Source organism: Cheilinus undulatus, linkage group 23, assembly GCF_018320785.1.
Source record: "Cheilinus undulatus linkage group 23, ASM1832078v1, whole genome shotgun sequence".
Classification (NCBI taxonomy): Eukaryota; Metazoa; Chordata; class Actinopteri; order Labriformes; family Labridae; genus Cheilinus; species Cheilinus undulatus.
Window position 1 is genome coordinate 8,037,072 of NC_054887.1, and position 19,362 is coordinate 8,056,433.

Here is a 19,362-nt window from a genome sequence, read left to right on the forward strand (position 1 = left end):
TCAGACATTGTCCACTGAGACAGCACCAGAGGTTATTTCGTCAAACTTCCTTCCACAAAGAGAGAACTGGAGAGGACATTTAGTCAAATTTTGTCTGCTTACAGGGCAGTGAAACACACAATACAGTCAAACATGTGAAATAGTGTGTAATTTTCTTTGCCAATCATTTAAAATAATGCACACAACTGAAACCAGTCAATTAAATGTTTGATATTTGCTATTAAGTAGACAGCAAGATAAGAGACAGGAGTAAAAAGAAGAGGATAAGGTAGATTTAAAGATCCCTACATGAAGCATAAGAGGAAAAAAACTGAATATGACAGCTCTGCTGTTATCATTGAATCACAGCTGCCTTAACAGAGAAGTTTACTCACTTTGTAGAGGAACTCAAAAGTTGGGCAACAATTTTAGGTTACTAAAGCACCAAACTTGACCCGTATGAGTGTGTGCAGGAACAGGAACTCCTCCCGGTGAGCAGGAAGAGGATGACGTCAGCTGTCAGTTGGCTCAGTGATGAGTGTGGTCGGAATTGCAATATTTGTGTGTGTGCGCGCGCATGAGTGTAAGAGAGAGAGAGAGAGAGAGAGACTGGAGGCGATTTTAGTGTGTGATTAAAGGTGTGTGCGCGTGCGTGTATGTTTAAAAAAAGACTGAGTGTGTGTTGCTGAGAGTGGCTGGGGGGAGGGGGGTGTTTATGGGAAATTTTGCTTGTGTGTGTGTCCGTGTGTGTGTGCGTGTGTGTGTGTGTTTACACAGACGGGAATACTGCGCCAAAGGAAGTGCGCCGGTTCTCCGTCTGAGCGTCCCGACTTCCTGCTCTGAGGCAGGAGAGAGAAAAGCTGCGGATCCGCTTTCAGTCAGCAGCAGCAGCATGGAGCCCCGACACCACACACTCACACCGCTTTGAGACACAAACAGACCCATCAGACGGACTGAGGAGCATCCATACCGGGGTAGGTCCAAGTTCACGTTACCTCCACCTTACAACTTTGTAAACGTGCTTCACAGAGAACCGGAAGTGTATCTATATTTTTGTTGTCATATTTTATAAAGCGTCAGTAAGTTCAAGTACACTGAATGAACTTAAATCCTCGTAAAAGCCGTGCGTAAAGTGTTAAACCTGTGCGTAAAGGTGTTAGCGCCTAGTGCGTTCACGGCACTGGCACGGACACCGCGCGTAAAGTTTCCCCCGTTTTCTCACTAAGACAAAAAGAAAGAATACTGAAAGAGGTTGGTATAGCGGCTGCTGAGAGGGGGAATTAGCTGTGGCTCCTTTAAATATCTAGTAGTAGACTTTCTGGTTTGTCTGGACCTCGCAGACTAATTGCCATGCGCTTCCGGATTGAAGCTGGCAGCAGACAACATCTTGAAAATGAGTCACTGGGACAAAACAAAGAGCCGTTTGAGTTCCAGCAGAGCCCCTCTCCCTCTCCATACACACGCACATGATTCCAAAAATAAGAAATAAGCAGCTCAGAGAAAATTTATGATTCCTCCCTCCTGACTTTAAGTGCAGTTTTTCTGTTGGATTTGACGTATGGAGAGTCCAAAGTACACTGCAGTTTATGTCTGCTTCATATCAGAGGAGGGAGATAGGTAAAAGATATTTACTGTAAATAATGTGACAAAAATAGAGTTCATAGATGTCTCTTTGAGTTACAGCACTAACGTCAAACTAGGGCTGGGCAACATGGACCAAAAATCAAATCTTTGAATATTTTGAGCTGGTTAGTGATTGATGATACATATGCCATTTATCTTCTAGAGGAACCCATAGGGGCCAAATGTTAAATGCCACACAGTCATCTCTATTATCAGCTGGCGGCACAATTATACATCTTACAAGGGCTATGAAATTAAAGCAAAAATTACAGTCAATCACAATTACTAAACACTATCTCTCATTGATTTTTTTTCATTGACATGATGGCAGCACATAATCCTTATCCAAAGTGTTGACCAGTTCCTTGAACCCTGGGTTGCTAACAGTGTTTAATGGGAGCATCTCCACAGTCTCTCACTTTTTAAATTAAGAGGAATACGTGCAATGGCTCCCCCTGCTCCTCACTTAAATCAAAGTGAGAGTTGTTTTGGTGGGAGGAGCAAAGCACGTGCTTTGTTGTACAGGAGCAGAGGGTGTGCTACGTTACTATGTTTAAAAAAACACCGGACCAGATGAGCAGACTAAATGGCTGCAGACGAAACGTTTCTGGAGGTCACTGTCACAGACCGTTCATCTGAGATGCCACATATCTCAGACAGGAAGTGCAGTTATTTGCCGGTGCAGTGTTTTCATGTTTTTTTAAAAATTCAGCTTTAATCATAAACAGTGGCTGTGTACGAAACCACACACTCATTCCCTACTCCCTATCTACTATATAGTGAAAAGCATATAGTGGACTCAACTGCAAAACAAAAATGATTTCAGACACTACTCCTGCTGCAGGAAATGACGTCATTGCCATCTCACAATTAAAACGTTTAGCAGCAACGGCTCGTAGATTTCAATGACAACGGCTGAGGATCGAAATTACGGTAGAATTTCAATAAAAACTGACACTAAATGTGAGGTATTTGTCCCCCCCCCCCAAAAATAAAATTACTAATAGATAAAAAGCTTGTGTCTTTAGTGGCAGATAGTCTACATTTTTGTGTGTAATGTAACTTATTTTATTAAGTTACTCTGTTTTAAATCCTTCGCATTTTCTTACAGGTTTGGTTAAAACCAACAAACAAAAAAGTATTAAATAAAGTTATTATATGTGTTCTGTGCTCCTCTCAGTCGTCCGTCTTGTTTGAGAGCAGCAACTGCGATGCATGATGGTAAATATTGCTGGGCTAGTGAGCATCAGTTGTTCGCTACTTTTCAAAATGCATTGTGGGATAAAATAAGTGCACTATATAGTGAATAACAATGCTCACTCAGAATTCACTACACTACAAAATGGCGTATTCACTATATAGTGAATAGGGAGTGATTTCAGACACAGCCAATGCCTGGCAGTTACATTCATGAATGAACCACATCAACAACATTACAGACTAAATAACATTTCATAAGTAAACAGAGAAAAATGTCAGAGGTCTAACCAGGATAAACATGTGAATATACTGTCTTTGATGTACTTGCCTTAATGGCTTGCTTAATTTTTATTTCAAACGTTTTAGTTTGTACTTCCATTCTGACAGAGGCGGCGTCTCAGATGAACAGTCTGTGAGAGTCTGCAAGGTCTGCATTCAGACCCCTCTCACACAGTATCCATTTAATATCCATTATCTTGTTTTATGATTGTGCAAAACTAAAATTGTAACTGAAAGTTGACAGGACATGTAAAACAATGCTGAGACCATGGTCCCGGGACCATGCATTAAGGACTCTAGCTTCTGCATATGAGCGCCGACTCTCCCAACTGAGCTGAACCAGTGTCCAAGTATTTTCTCTTTTGATCAAACATTTTAGATATGTTATTTTGTGACCAATTAACATACTGTCAGTGGTTCTAAATGTAGGTGATCTTTATAATGAGCAGTTGGTCTACCATCTCATCATCAACCAACCAAAGTTTATTAATATACCTTACCCTATTTCTTATTTCAAAAAAAAAAGATGCATCTTCAAAATCCAATATGTTTCCCAGCCCTAGATTACACAGCTTTTTTCCTTAAATATGATCTTTTTGTTTTTGGTCCATGTTTATGAGAGGAAAGCCTCAAAATGAACACAGATCAAACACAGGATGACATCAGGACGTCCTGCAGATGCATTTTCCATGTGCTGTTGTGGATCTGTGAATGCATTTTCGTGCATGGATGCAGATGTCGCTCCAAAGCCAACCTTTCGCTTCCGTTTATTGATAACAAGAACTTTAAAACAAAGAGATACTCCTTTGTGTGTTAGGGGAGTGTGCGAGAGCGTGTGACGGTTCCTTGTAACAGGAAGTTCTACCTCCCACAGAGGGAAGGTCGTTCTTCAGGAAGACGCCCCTGAAGCTGAATGACAGGAAGTGTTGTTTAGATAGACAGACAGCGCTGTAGTCCGGCCATCACCTAACACACAAACACACCGGAGCAGGAAAGAGGAAGTGAGGGCATGCATCTGTTTGTGTGGTAATTGTGATGGAGCATTGTTTGCACCACAGACTGTCCACCTCTCTCTCTGCTGCATGGTTTCCTTTAAGAGAGACAAAAACATGCACACTGTATTATATCTTTAAGGAAGTGGTGGGTTATTGTGGCATTTAAACCGCATTATCACAAAGAAGGGCAACTATCACCTGTATGATCTGAGCCAGATCAGGGTTTATGGTGCAGCTGCTATCTCTCTGCTTAAATTAAATCAGGTTTGAATGATATTTGTTGTTTTCCTCTCAGGAGAGCCACTTTTTCCTTTCTGCTTTCTGTAACACTAAAGTAGTGAGGTACAGTAACGAGACAGAGGAATGAACAGATAGGCAGACAGACAGACAGACGGTAGTTTCCAGGTAAATACGCTGGTTAGACCCGTGCTTGTCTTGGCAGAAGGTCACTGACCACATCCTGTTTTATCACCATGGAAACACCCAGAAAATCAACCAGCGTCTGGCCGTCTCTTCCGCTTCTCATAGTGAGTCAGACATACAGATGGAATAACATGAAAGAAAGTGGACTAAATGACATTTTCATGTTATAATGACAGCATAGCATTAAACTTTGATTGCACAGGAGCCCTGAGGAGACAAACATCCATATCTCAACTTATTTAGCCGGTTATTTATCGACTTGTTTGTTAATTTCTCAATGTCTCAATTGAAATGAACTCATTATAATTGGAAAGCCAGCCATCGTGTCCATGAAGGCCTCACATGGGTTGTACGTGGGCTACAGTGTGGGTCCCATGTGGGTTTGTCCATGGGTTCCATGGTGGCCCCACCTGGGATTGCCCATGTGAACTACAAGTGTGGATCAGCCCATATAGGCCCCATCTCTAGAGATACAAAATAGATCCTACTTACAGTAAACATGGGCAATTGCAAGGATCTCTTGATGAGTCCTATATGGGTCTCTTATGGGCTGATCCACACTTGCAGTTTGCCTGGGCAATCACAGGTGGGGCCAAACCCACATGGGACCCATATTTCTATAACTCACATGGGGCCCACATGGACATGCTGGCAGGGACATGACTGTGTAGTGCACATTTGTACAAGGAAAGTTAAGAAAGCTTTAAAAATAAAATACATACATATGTCATTAGACACAGAAAGAAGGCAGAATTGGATCATAGCTAACCTGACACAGCAAATGCAATCAAATTTCTAAGTGTGCCAGATTTTTATAAACACATATTTATATAAAAAACCATGGTCATCCATAAAAGGTGCATTTGGAACTAAAAGAAAATCATTTTTACTAAGTTAAACTTCAGAAAAGAGGAACACGTGGTCTCGTTTATGAAGATTTTTCTTATGTGCTCTTTATTGTGTATTTTTACAAACCTATCACCGAAATGAAAAGGCGCTCTGAAACATGGTGAATGTGTGAAATGTTAGTGTAACTCCCCAGATTTTATATGCAAAAAGAATGATCGCTCTATCTTATCTACTTTCAAATATATCGCCAATCAAAAATGAATATGCAAATCATTGCACTGGCGCTACGCTGGGTTCTTTAGGGCTGAAGAAAATGATTAGTTTTATATTCCAATTCAAGTTCAGAGGTTAAAGATAAAGAGAGCAGGCATTTCCAACAAAAAAAGATAAATTTTGTATATTTTAGCATGTTCTCCTCCCAAACACTTGTTGTTTAAGATTTTTAGGTATCATAGCTGTTTATTAGAGCCAGTATTTGAAGTGTGCTTATCATTGACTTTCACTGAAGGTGGCATACATCTTCTTCAGTGATCAGAGAGACAGAGACTCAATCAAAGTTGAGTTGTTAACAGTAAAAACCTGTGTAGTCTACTTTTTCCAAAAATGAAATTTACAGGAAGTAGTCGATAAGGGAATCGACAAAGAATTGAATCGATAAGAGAAGCGATAATGGCATCGATATCAATAAAATCTTATCAATTCCCATACCTTCTGGTGGCCGCCATTGTTTACCAGCTTGCAGTTCAACTCAACCACGCCTATAGCTACCGCCTCATTCTTCTTTACTAAACACTTTTGTTGGAAAGTAACTGTGTATATCTTCTGTTCTTGTCATAAAGATGCTCTAAATAAGATTTAATTGAGCCAATGAGACGTAAGGGCCCTCGAACAGTTCCACAGTGAAATCCACACTTGTATTTCTTACTGCTGCTGACATGGTCAGCAACCAAAGTCACTGAGCCATAAGAGCATGAGTTCATATGTGTGAGTTATGGATGACTTAGTTCATTCAAGGACCACAGTGTTCAGAAACTGTGCTGTGTAGTTTTTAGTGTTCAGGTGTTTGTGTCGTTGTGGGTTAGGTTCTGGGGGCAGGAAAATCCCAGTCAGAGAAGCGGAGCTCGGCAGGACCAGCAGTGTTATTCTTGTGGGTTTTGGTGGAGTTTGCATCAAAGAGTCGCTGTTTGGGATTCCTGCTTCTCTAAGCCCACTTTATTCTTTCATTCTCTTCCTCTTCTTACGTCTTTGGTGGTGTCCGATTCCCTAAAGAAAGCTGGTGAAACTATATCAACAGAATTCCTCTGTAAACCATGCTTCTATCCCTTTTAAAACTTCTAAATAATGTGATTTTTGGTGCTGCATCCACCATCCGTAATGGTTTCATTTACATGTGTTTAACCTCAAACAGGGAATTTTTAAACCTAGGTATGAAAAGTATGACTCAAAAGCATTATTTTGTGTTTTTTTTTTCATTTATTCCCCACCACAGGAGACAATAGAGATAGTCAATACATGAAGGTGTTTACATTTTTTGCAGCCCCTCAAAAAGTCTTAAAATTAGAGGGTTAGGTTTTGATTTGCTGGTCAACCGATAAGTAGTGTTCAAAAGAATGGGAGCACAGAGGCATGCCACCATAATGAGTGCTGGTGAGCAGCTCAGACATCTGGAGTGAGCTTGAGGTAAACCGCTGCTGCTATGAATCCAAAAGAGGCAGCAGAGGTCATTGGGGTGTCTGATGAGGATGCCTCACCTTCCCTTTGAGGTTTAGGTGGCACCTCAAATAAGTGGAGACCGGGGTTAGGCCCAAAAATGCCAAAGGAGGTGACATACTTCTTCAGCATTTTTCTACCCAGAGTCATGATAGGGAAGCCCAGCGCTGTTTAACTACATTTCTAATGCTTATTCACATGCAGCGCTGCACGTAGACTTTTAGATAGTTAGGGGGCATGCTCCCATGGAAATGCTTGGATTCTTCAGATCTAAATATGTGCATCTTTAGACTTTTGGAGTGCAAAAATTTGAAAACAGTAGCTTTAAAACCCACATCTATACTGAGATATTTGCATTCCTGTAAAAACTTTTCCTCCATTGCATTTCCTAAATAAAATGTGCATAACAACAGGGACTATAATGATATTATGTTCAAAAACATGCACTTTATTATGGAGATGGCCCCATTTTGCAGCTATGTATAACAGCCTCCACTTTTTTGGAAGGCTTTTGGAGTGTTTTGTAGGAATGTGTGCCCATTCATTCTGTAGAGCATTGATGAGGTCAGGTGCTGATGTTGGACCAAAAAGGCTGGCTGGCTTGCAATCTCCGTTCCAGTTCATCCCAAAGGTGCTTGATAAGGTTGAGGTCAGGCCTCCCTGCAGGCCAGTCAAGTTCTTCCACACCAAACTCACCGGGGCACAGTCATGGTGGCATAGAAAAAGGCCTTCCCCAAACTGTTGCCACAAAGTTGGAAGCATAGCATTGTCCAAAATGTCTTTGTATGCTGAAGCATTAGGATTGGCCTTCATTGAGTCAGGTAACGTTCTCCCAGCATCCGCCAAACCCAAACTCTACCATCTGACTGCCAAACAGAGAGGCGTGATTCGTCATTCCACAGCAGTACACGTTTCCACTGCTCCAAAGTCCAGTGTCAGCGTGCTTTACACCACTCCATCCGACAATCGGCATTAGACTTTGTGATGTTAGGCTTGCATGCAGCTGCTCGGCCATGAAAACCCATTCATGAATCTCCCCACACACAACTTTTGTGCTTACATTAATGCCAGTGGAAGTTCAGAATTCTTCAGCTATGGAATTGGCAGTGTTGGTGACTTTTGCACACCATGCACCTTAGCAGTTGTTGAAATTGTCTCCTGCTTCATGGCTGAGTTGCTGTTGTTCCTAAACGCTTCCACTTTCAGATAAATCACTTACAGCTGACTGTGGAATATCCAGCAGGGATGAAATTTCACCATCCTTCTTATTGCAAAGATGGCATCCAGAGCGACCCATTTAGTATCACAAATATTTGCAAATGGAGACTGCATGGCTAGGTGATTGATTTTATACACCTGTGGCAACAAGTCTGATTGAAACACCTGAATATAATAATTAACAGGTGTGGCCAAATACTTTTGTCCATATAGTACATCTGCATGGATATCATGACATGCTGTTTATGCACGTAAGCTGGAAGAATGTTCTCATTTCTCATAATAAGCACATAGAAACACCTCTTTTATGCCCTTATAAGGGCATGGGACTACAGGGCAGTGTGCAAACACAGAAGGTGCAAAACTTTGAAATACCTTGATAATTCTAAAGTTGAAGTCCTATTCCAAATGACATCAAAAGAATAAAAATGATTTATACTTTTAGCAGCAGTAGTGGCTATTAGATACAAGCTGCAAACACATTAATGGGATTAAATCACCGGTTCAGACGGTACTTTCATCAGAAATGTCGTGAATCATACTGTAATAAGAAAAGGAGGCATTCCAGATGAGTTAAAAACAGTTAAATCAGGCATTTAATCTCTTTTAAGATTATTTTTGGGGGGGGCTTTTGCCTTTATTTGCATGTTTGTTTTTTTTTCAAATTGATAAAGTAAGTCTTGCACCTCCTCTGCAGGTTGCCGTCATGGAGAGTTCAATCACGCTGTGGCAGTTCCTGCTGCAGCTGCTCATCGACCAAAGCCACAAACATCTCATCTGCTGGACGTCTAATGACGGCGAGTTCAAGCTGCTGAAGTCGGAGGAAGTGGCCAAACTATGGGGGCTTCGCAAGAACAAGACCAACATGAACTATGACAAGCTGAGCAGAGCCCTGCGCTACTACTACGACAAAGTAGGCAACTCCTAATAAAACTTCTAAAATACTACAGAGATTTGATGATGTTTTAGGTCATCAAGGTTAGGTTAGTAGAGCTAAACGTAAGAAATCATGTCCTGTTTCTTCTGCAGAACATCATCAAGAAGGTGATTGGCCAGAAGTTCGTCTACAAGTTTGTGTCGTTTCCTGAGATTCTGAAGATGGACCCTGCGGTGGTGGAGTTGGGACGCAGCGGTGAAGAAGGTGCAGCATCAGAGCCTGAAGCTGAAGATGAGGATGGAGCCAAGAGAAACCAGTACCTCCAATCCGGCCTGTACTCCTCCTTCACTGTCAGCTCCTTAGATCCACACCAGCAGATCAAAAAGGAGCCCAGACCTGATCGCCATGACGACAGCTCCTCTGTCATCAGATTCATAACTAACAGAGGCCACTCTTCCCTTCCTCCCACCCCACCCCCATCCTCGTCTGAGATGTCCCATTCCTCCAGGCCATCGCCTCCTAAGGCCCGCTCTTCCTCCTGCTCCTCCTCCCCGCCACAAAGCCCGGCCCACAAAGCGTGGAGGGGGCGGCACCAGAGCACAGACACTGATGAGTCAGACTGCAGCGCTCAACCTTTAAACCTATCATCAGGTCAGAGGGAGAGAGTGAGGTCACAGAGCACCGCAACGCCAGAGAGGAGGGGCTTAGCCAATAACTCGCCCTTGAGATCTAGAAAACCCAAAGGCCTGGAAATCTCCGCCTCCTCTCTCCTGCTGACAGGAAGTGACCTCGTCTCCATAGCTCTCAACAGCCCGGCGCTGCCTTCAGGGTCCATGACCCCTGCCTTCCTCACTGCACAGGTAAACATGACACATGTACTTAAACTCACGCTATCCTGTAAGTACAGACGTTTTAGGGGATGGAGGAGGGAAGGAGGAGAGAAAGGAAGAAAATTTGTTTAAAGGATGAGGGAGGAAGTTTGTAGACAGGGAGGAGATGGAAAGAGGTGAGCGGAAAGAAGGGAGGAGGAGATGGAGGGAGGGAGGAGGCTCATAAGTGAAGCCATATGTTCCTGAAGCTCCTGATTCACTGGCAACAACACACTGACCAAACCAGGACTGTCTGCCTGCATTCAGACAGTCAGTCGACACTTTGATCCAACGAGACTGCTGAGTTTACAGACCAGAATAAGAAAGGATGTTAAAGCTGAACATTTTCTATGATAACGCAGTTGTAACAAACAAAGTAAAACATGAAGAACCTCACAGAGTTCAGAAACACTGAAGATCATCCCTCAGGGCAGATGTGGAGCCAGGTTTTGTTCCTGAACCTCCTGAGTCCTGAGTGTTTGTTTGGAATGCATTTTTAGTTTCTCCCACTTATTTGTTTAAAAAGCTCAGCCTTCTCTTTGAGCAGGAATTAGATTTTACCAAAACTAATGTCTGCAAATCTCCCGAAGGCCCTGTTTCTGCAGAAAATACAGCACTGGACTGGTTTTCGACCTTATGTTTTGGCTGTGTGTTGGTCAGTTGTTGGAGGCCTTCAGTCAGTAAGAAAAGGTGTCAACCATTGAGAGAGAGGTACGGTGGAGTCATTTTTTCTTTTTAGTTTGGAATTTCTATTAAAAAAATTTGAATTTCTTCAAAAATTTCCTTTCCAAAATCCAAAGAAACTCCCTAAAATTTCAAAGAAATGATTTAAAGTCGCTGCAAATTTTAAATACTTTTTTTTTAAATGTAAAAAAAAAAAACACAAATAAATTCCCCCAAATATCCAAATAAATTTCCCAAATTCCCATGAAAATGCCAAAAATTTCCGCAACTTTTCTCCAATGAAACTCTCTAAAATATACAAAAATATCCCCAAAGTTTCCATGAAAATACTTATATAGCCAAAAAAATCTCCCTAAAATTTCAAACCATATAAAACACTGCAAAAAATAAATACCAGAAAATATTCAAATACATTCCTGAAAAAAATAAATTCTTAAACATATTTTTGAATTATCCTGAAGAACAATACAATACAAATTTCCCCAAAGACTTTATATAAATTCATGAATTTTTAGGCAAAATCCCCAAAATTTCAAAGTAAAACCCCGTACATTTCATATAAATTCCCAAAAATGCCAAATACATTTTTTCCAAATGTCCATGAAAATGACTGAAAATTTACAAACAAATTACCGACAACATCCAAACTAACAATTTTCCCATGAAAATTTTTTTGGCATTTCCCCCATGAAAATGCCAAAATAATTTCAGAGCAACTTTCCACCAGGACTTACAGTAAACTCACCAAAATATACAAATATATTCCTAAAATGTCCATGCAAATACTTGAAAATATGCTAGAATTTCCCTTAAAGTTTAAAGAAGTTATCTATAAAGTTTCTGTGCACATTTTTCAACATATTTTGGAATTATCTCATAAAAATCATCCATCATAAATCATATAAATTCCTGAAAAAAATAGGCAAGATCCCCAAAATTCCAAAGTAAGTTCCCCTAAAATTTCATTCTAAGAGACACAAATTTCAATTTCCTTTTTTTCCAAATGTCTATGAAAATACTAGAAAAATTCTGAATTTCTGAACATCCAAACAAACAAATTTCCCAAATGCACATGGAAATGCCAAAAACATTCAGAGCAATTCTCCTCCAGGACCTCCAACAAAACTCCCCAAAATATACAAACATATTTGCAAAATTTCATTGAAAATACTTGAAAATATACAAACAATTTCCCTAAAGTTCAAAGCAATTTATGTGAAATTTCTTAAACATATTTTTAAATCATACCATAAAACATTACAATAAAAATTTTCCCAACATTCATTATAAATTCCTGAAAGTGTCAAACCAAATCACCCCTAAAATATCTTATCAAATTCCCCAAAAATTATAAATACGTTTTCTCCCCAAATGTAAAATGCCTGAAAATTTCCAAATTCCCATGAAAATGCCAAAAGAATTCAGAGCAAATTCCCTCCAAGACTTCCAATGAAACTCCAAAATATACCAAAATTTCAGTTCGAATACTTGAAAAAATCCAAACAAATCCCTAAAATGTCCATGAAAACTCCTGAAAATTTCAAAGGAAATTCCCCCATCATTTCAAACAAATAACTTAAACGGACATTCTGGGTGATTATCTCAAAAACCTGTAATGTCCTCTTGAGTACATTCAGGGTCTCAGGAGGTTAAAGAGGTCATCACTGTAGTCCAGGTGCTAGCTACTGTGTTTTTGTTGTTATATCTATTATCTCACTTAAGCTTAAGTTCATCCAAACATTCAAACCTGTTCTAGTTCAGTAAGAATAAAGCCGGCACACACTGAAAGACACTGAGATGGAGTCTCCAGCTGCCTCAAAAAACTAAGAATATTTTTTAAATTACACTGTTGCCACTTTATTCTAATTTTGCCAAATTTTACCACATTTTTGCCACTTAAAACCCTTTTTTTTCTCAAATTTTAAACCTTTTCCACTACTTTATTTGCCTGTTTTTGCCACATCTAATCCACGTCTTGCCACTTTCCACTAATTTGCCTCTATTAATCCATTATTGCCACTTTTAACCCCTCTTTACCACTTTTTACGCTACATTTCACAATTTGATATGCCCATTTTTGCCAGTTCAACCAATTTCTTCCAGTTTCTGCCTCAGCTAACCCTTTTTTTGCCAGTTTATATCAATTTTTCATCCCATTTCACCAAATTACTCCCTTTTTTGGCACTTTAACACCATGTTAGCCACTTTTTAAAAAATGTTTTGGTTATTTTTGCCACTTTTATCTAATATTTGCGACTTCTAACCCATTCCTGTTACTTTTAAAATCCAATTTCACCACCTTTTCCACTATTTTTTGCCGTTATTGCCCCATTTTAGCTATTTTTAACATTTTTTTATTCTGTTTTTAACAAAAGGATTTATATTTTTAAGAGGGCTACTTACTACACAAATGAATTAAAAAGAACCACTGGACCAGAAGGCCTGGCTCCTGAGTTTGTATCTGAATGTTTACACCTCTTTAAACATACACAGTAATCAACCTCAAACTGCATTATTTAGGTGTGGTAGTCAAGCTTTGAGGAATCAGATGTAGTAGGATTCAAGTTTGACCAATACAACAAATTATTCAATAAAGGGTAGACATGCCGAGGGTGGTCAAAGGGAATTTGAGATTTTAAAAAAACTTGGTTGGCCCTGCAGTCATTGTTAGGGAAGTTTAAAACTTCTTCTTTCTATGAAAAAACTTCTTTCTTTCTTTCAGTGAATTTTCCACCAATATTAAAATGCCGATGGTTGAGATAACGGGAAATTAGAGGGGAAAAGAAGTGGGAAAGTATTGTAGATCATGACCACAGGAGTGATTTCTCCTTGACTGTTGTTTCTTTCCTCCACTCTGAGCAGAGTCAGGCCTACAGTCATCTGAAAGTCACGAACATAAAGTCAGTGGTTATACTTTTATATTCAGTGAGATATAAACAGTCAAACTGAGTACACGGTTGTTCTTGTTCTGTTGAGTGGAGTTCTGGTGCGGGACACAGCCAGCGCAAACCAAACTGACCTCAGCTGAGCGTTAGAAAGTCGAGACGGAGGGAAATGCAGCTCATGAATTCTGTATGAGCGGAGCTTCCTGACCTGCACAGAGTCAGTCTGCCAAATGGATGTGTCTGGTAGACGTGAGTTCACTAGAGGGCAGACTTGGCTTTGAGCTCTAACTGTGAACAGCTCTCGTAGGACCAAGTGCCAAAATAAACAGCATCATTTCCATCCTGGTGAATTTATCCTCTGACATTTAATTCTGGGTTTTCTCAATGTAGACTCCATCTGGTCTGGTGCTCACTCCCAGTCATCTACTATCCAATATCCATTTCTGGTCCAGCCTGAGTCCGGTGGGGCCCCTCAGTCCGGCTCAGCTGCAGAGCCATGCTCCCTTCTTTCAGGTAAGACACAGAAAACCCACACGTTTGGTACTTTTGTATTCAGCTTAAAACAGAGTACGGGAAAAAAAATCACAGCAGGGGATGAACATGAGGCCCAATGACCTTTGACCTGTCTCTAAAATCAGGTCAGACGGGCTGTTCAGACAAGCTTTATCTGGGAATATTGATGTAGTTTGGGCATTTAGATACCAAATGTGTGTCCATATTATTATTATTGTGGAAAAGTCCAGTTTGCAAAGCTTTCCTGAGCCTTCATTCTCTCACCGTGGTTCAGTACACACAACCACAACCACAGGGAAGACTGCTGACTTGACTCCAGTCCAGAGGACAATTAGTGACACCCTTCATAAGGAGGGTAAGCCACAGAGGGTCACTGCTGCTGTTCTCAGAGGCTGTATCAAAACATATTCACAGAAAGATGACTGGAAGGGAAAAGTGTGGTAATAAAAGATGCTAAGCCTTCAGAGGATTCTCAAACGAAGCAGATTCAAGACGTTAGAGGAGCTTCACAAGGAGTGGACTGAGTCTGGAGTCAGTGGATCAAGAGCCACCACACAGGTGGATCCAGGAAGTGGGCTACTAAGTGTCGTGTTCCTAGTGTCAAGCCAATCCTGAACTATAGATGCCTTCTGCATTTCACCTGGGCTCAGGAGGAAAAGACCAGGACTGTTTCTCAGTGGTCCAAGTGGTCCTGTTTTCAGATGAAAGTAAATGTAGAATTTTATATGGAAATCAAGGTCCCAGAGTCTGGAGGAGGATCAGAGAGAATCCAAGGTGCTTGAGGTCCAGTGTCTTCAGTTTCTACAGTTGGTGATGGTTTGAGGTGCCATGTCATCTACCAGGAGATTTTAGAGACCTTCATGCTCCCTCTGCTGAGAATCTTTATGGAGATACTGATTTCCTTTTCCAGCAGGACTTAGCACCTCTCCACAGTGAAGCCAAAACTACCAGAAGCTGGTCTGCTGACTGTGGTGTTACTGTGTTTGATTGGCCAGCTAACTGGTCTGACCTGAACCCTGTAGAGAATGTCTGTGGAAATGTCAACATTACTGTAGTAAAACTCCTTTTTTGGACTGATTTTTTGGTGATATTCTAATATGTGATAGTGGGGTTTTCATTTTTGTGTAAGCTGTAATCACCAACATTACAACAAAAAAAGTCTTTAAATACTTGGCTTAGTAATGATGAATCTAGAATACATGGAAGTTTCACTTCTTGCACTGAAACACGGGAAGTGACTTGAATGTATGAAAACCCCCAAAACATGCCTCATCAAAACAGGTCCTCCTTGTTTCAAACTATAAAACAAATCATGTCCAACCCTTTGTCATACAAAAAAGGCAGGCAAGCTGGAGATGAGTGCTTAATGTGTGGGTTTTTATACTCTGTAAAGACTCTTAACACTGGCTGTACTCAGGTACAACTATATTACTGTAAATGTCTCCCTCATGGCTATAATTTTAAGTGACTTCATGCACAGATTTACTTCAGATTTTATGTGTGTGTTGGTTCAAGTGTGATTCACCGTGTGCAAAAGTTTCAAAATAAGCTACAGATGTTTCCGTTCTGCCGTGGACAAGAAGAGGGGGCAACTTCCTGTTGGCTTGGAGGGGAGGGGGAGGGCTGGTTGGTCAAGAGCATTTGCGTAGCACAGGGGAGAAAAGGGTACTGATTACCCGGGACCACAGTAGGGAGGGGCCCTTGAGAAGCCTGCAATGAAAAGTGTGTTTTATTTATTTTTTCTTAGTGATTAGTGTCATTATTGCATCAAAAGTGACTTGCGTAAACATGTCCAAATGTCCAGCGCTGCAAAATAATGCAAGTAAATTTAACCATAGTAAAAATATTGCTCATAAATGGGGAAATTATGATTAAAAAAACATTAAAATGCAGAGATATTTATAAAAATGATGCTACATTTGTTGCTTGGCTAGCCAGTTGGTGGTGGGGGGGCCTTTGTAAGATTCTTTCCAAAACCCCCTAGCCACGCCCCTGGTCAAGAGCTCCTCCCACCAGAGTCAAAAACACTGAAAAATAAAATTACCTGTGTTGATTGAGTGGATTGCATTTAAATTTACTGTATTATTAGCAGGAATGTGTTATCTAGATCCATCTAAATGTTTAAATATAAATATATATGGTCACATTACTTAGTAGTTTATGGAGTCTGAAGCTCCTTTGAGGTGTTTTAACCATGATATGAAACTGGAATCAAAACAGATGACTCTTTATGAGCTACAAAAGCAAACGAGACTGTCATCATATAGATTCAGTTTCTTTTAATGCCTGACCTGCTGCAGAAAAGAGGATCAGAGGAAAAGACTTCATTTTCGTTGTTTATAGTAATGACAGACAATAAATATGACCTTTAATGCACAAGCCAAGATCCATAAAGCAACAAGAGATTCTGTTTTGTCCACAGGGGTCGCCAAACTCAACCCAAAAGTTCCCATTAAAAGCATTAATGCATTTTGTCTGTGTAAGGTGATGAATAAAAACATGCTTAAATGTTTGCTTAACTTGTGAAATATAATCCACTTTTTTAAAATTTTGTTTTAAATTTCCCCCTGCAGTTCCCCAGTCTGCTGAATGGACCCCTCCCTGTGCCTTTACCAAACATGGACGCTCCCTCTCCTCTGCTGCTCTCCTCCAACTCCCAGAAGTCCTGATGCCACCTGAAGCTCTAAGAGGGAGCTTCACCCCAGCAGCAAAGACAAGAACCAAACCAACCCGCCTTAAACTCTGACTGACGATGGACCACTCTAGCTGGACTTCCTCTCAGTCCATCTACTCTAAACCTGGAGCTTTGCTTTGATATGAAGAAACAGGAGCTTCACGATGAACATGTGGGGTATCAGAATAACACATTTCATGATTGTTTACTACGGTTTAACTACTCCTGTTCTTTACATTTCTGTTCGGTGCTTTTTACTTGTCAGGATGTATGAAGCCTGTGAATTTCAAACATCTCATCTCGTTTTGTATCTCATCTCATTCATGAATTTTATCTCTATATTTAGCTACAAACCCCTAAAATATTCTGTAGTCAATAATCCCTCCTCTCACTCAGAATATGGAGGTCTGGGTAAATCCTTATCAGGGATTATAAAACTCAAAGATTGGCAGACGATCCCTCATTTATTTCAAATAACAGTTTCAGTATTATGCCATCATGACATTTCAGAAAATACATGTCCTTTCCTACAAAGAGATTTAGGTATCTTCGTGCACTATATGGACAAAAGTATTTGGCCAAACCTGTTAATTATTTAACTCAGGTGTTTCAATCAGACCTGTTTCCACATGTGTATAAAATCAAGCGCCTAGCCATGCAGTCTCCGTTTGCAGCAGGTGGTTATTAATTACACTTTACCTGTAAAAAATCTCTCAATTAATAGACAGGATTACCAGAATATCAAACATTTCTGATGTGGCCAGGAAAACTGTCTACATGATCATCCTTGAACCCTTACCCTTGATGTATATTTTCCACATCATGCTGTTTTTAGGGAACGTGTGGCTCCATTACTGTCTGACATGACACTGACTCCTAGCAGAACACCTGCTAGCCGCTGTAGACATCCCCTTTTGTTCAAATGCTTTAAATCAACGCTGTGAACTTTTTAAAATCTTTGTGTACAGTTTCAAGCTTTATTTGTAATGCACTGTACTCTGAAGGCTTGTATTGTAACCAGCAGTGCCTTTAACAGTGAGACTCGTGTGGATGTGTTCAGCTTTAAACCATGTTTTCATTGACATTCCAGGTCGAGATTGCACAAAAGCTTTTTTTTGTAAAATGCCTCCTGTTATTTTTATAGTGACATTAATGGAAATATATATTCTCAGTGATTTGCTTGTGTTTTGATTGTATGTTGAGAGAATTGTTACTGTTTTTTGCAATAAAATTGATTAATTTTCAAAAAAAACGTTGTAAAGCTACACTATGTTTGAGCTGATATGGACCCACAGTTGTACCTTCATTTACTGAATGTTGATAAAACACATACATCCTGATTATTTTTCATGTAAAAACAGTTATAACAATACCAGAATTATAAACTTCAATTTTAATTCTATTAAAAACTAAAAAACAATAAAACCTATTTGATACAATTAAAACAAAAAAGAAGTCTTAGACACCCAATATTGGGCAATTTAAATTTCTGAGTGTCAAAATTGTAGACTAAAATGCAACAACCCCAAAATTGAAAATTTTCATACACAGAACACAACACAGAAAGCAAGCAGACCTCCTTTAATTTGTTAATGAAGCTACAATCATCAATTTTTTTTTCTAATCTACACTCAGTATCCCATCATGAAAAAGGGAAACTGAATTTAGAAGTTTTTTGTATTTATTTAAAATAAAAACTGAAATATCACACTAACAGAAGTATTCAGACCCTTTACTCAGCACTTTGTTGAAGCGCGCTTGGCAGCAATCACAGCCTCCAGTCTTTTGAATATGTTGCAACAGGCTCTGCCCACCTAGATAGGGGGATTTTTTCTGCTGTTCTTTTTTGCATATCCTCTCAAGCTCAGTCAAGTCTGATGGGGGCGGCTGGTTGACAGCCATTTTCAGGTCTCTGCAGAGATGTTGAATAGAGCTCTAGTCAGGGCTCAGGCTTAGCCTCTCTAGAACATTCACTGAGTTGTCTCTAAACCACTCCTGTGTTGTCTTGGCTGTGTGCTTAGGGTCATTGTCATTATGGAAGATGAACCTTCAGTCTAGTCTGAGGACCTGAGTGCTGAGTGAGAACAGGTTTTCATTGAGGGTATCTCTGAACTTTGCTCCATTCAGCTTTTCCTCAACCCCGACCAGTCTCCCAGTCTCTGTTGCTGGCAAACAGCCCCACAGCATGATGCTGCCACCACCATGCTTCACTGTTGGGATGGTATTGGGCAGATGATTAGCAGTGCCTGGTTTCCTCCAGACATGGCATTTAGAATTGAGGCCAAACAGTTCAATCTTGGTTTCATCAGACCAGAGAATCTTGTTTCTCACAGTCTGGGAGTCATTCAGGCACTTTTATGTAAACTCCAAGCTGGCTTTCATGAAGTCTGCACTGCTCTCTGCCATAAAGCCCAGATCAGTGGAGGGCTGCAGTGATGGTTGTCCTTCAGGGACTTTGTCCCATCTTCACACAGGATCTTTGGAGCTCAGTCAGTGACTACCAAGTTCTTGGTCACCTCTCTTACTAAGGCCCTCCTCCTGATTGCTCAGTTTGGCCAGACGACAAGCTCTTGGATTTAATATG

The 19,362-nt window shown here is 40.3% G+C and overlaps 1 protein-coding gene across 1 annotated transcript; it reads left to right on the forward strand.

The window, feature by feature from the left end:
- The first annotated feature begins 690 nt into the window (after nucleotides 1-690).
- Nucleotides 691-18,186, forward strand: elk3 (ETS transcription factor ELK3). The gene is made up of 5 exons (XM_041780584.1): nucleotides 691-953; nucleotides 8,974-9,189; nucleotides 9,306-10,013; nucleotides 13,982-14,104; nucleotides 16,678-18,186. Exons 2-5 carry the CDS (start codon nucleotides 8,983-8,985, stop codon nucleotides 16,771-16,773), a joined length of 1,134 nt encoding a protein of 377 aa, XP_041636518.1. The 5' UTR covers nucleotides 691-953; nucleotides 8,974-8,982; the 3' UTR covers nucleotides 16,774-18,186.
- The last annotated feature ends 1,176 nt before the right edge of the window (nucleotides 18,187-19,362 follow it).

Coding starts and splice junctions, on each gene's coding strand:
- elk3 (XM_041780584.1), top strand. CDS start 8,983: ATGGAGAGTTCAATCACGCTGTGGCAGTTCCTGCTGCAGCTGCTCATC. Junction 10,014..13,981: donor CTGCCTTCCTCACTGCACAG/GTAAACATGACA, acceptor TTCTCAATGTAG/ACTCCATCTGGTCTGGTGCT. Junction 14,105..16,677: donor GCCATGCTCCCTTCTTTCAG/GTAAGACACAGA, acceptor TTCCCCCTGCAG/TTCCCCAGTCTGCTGAATGG.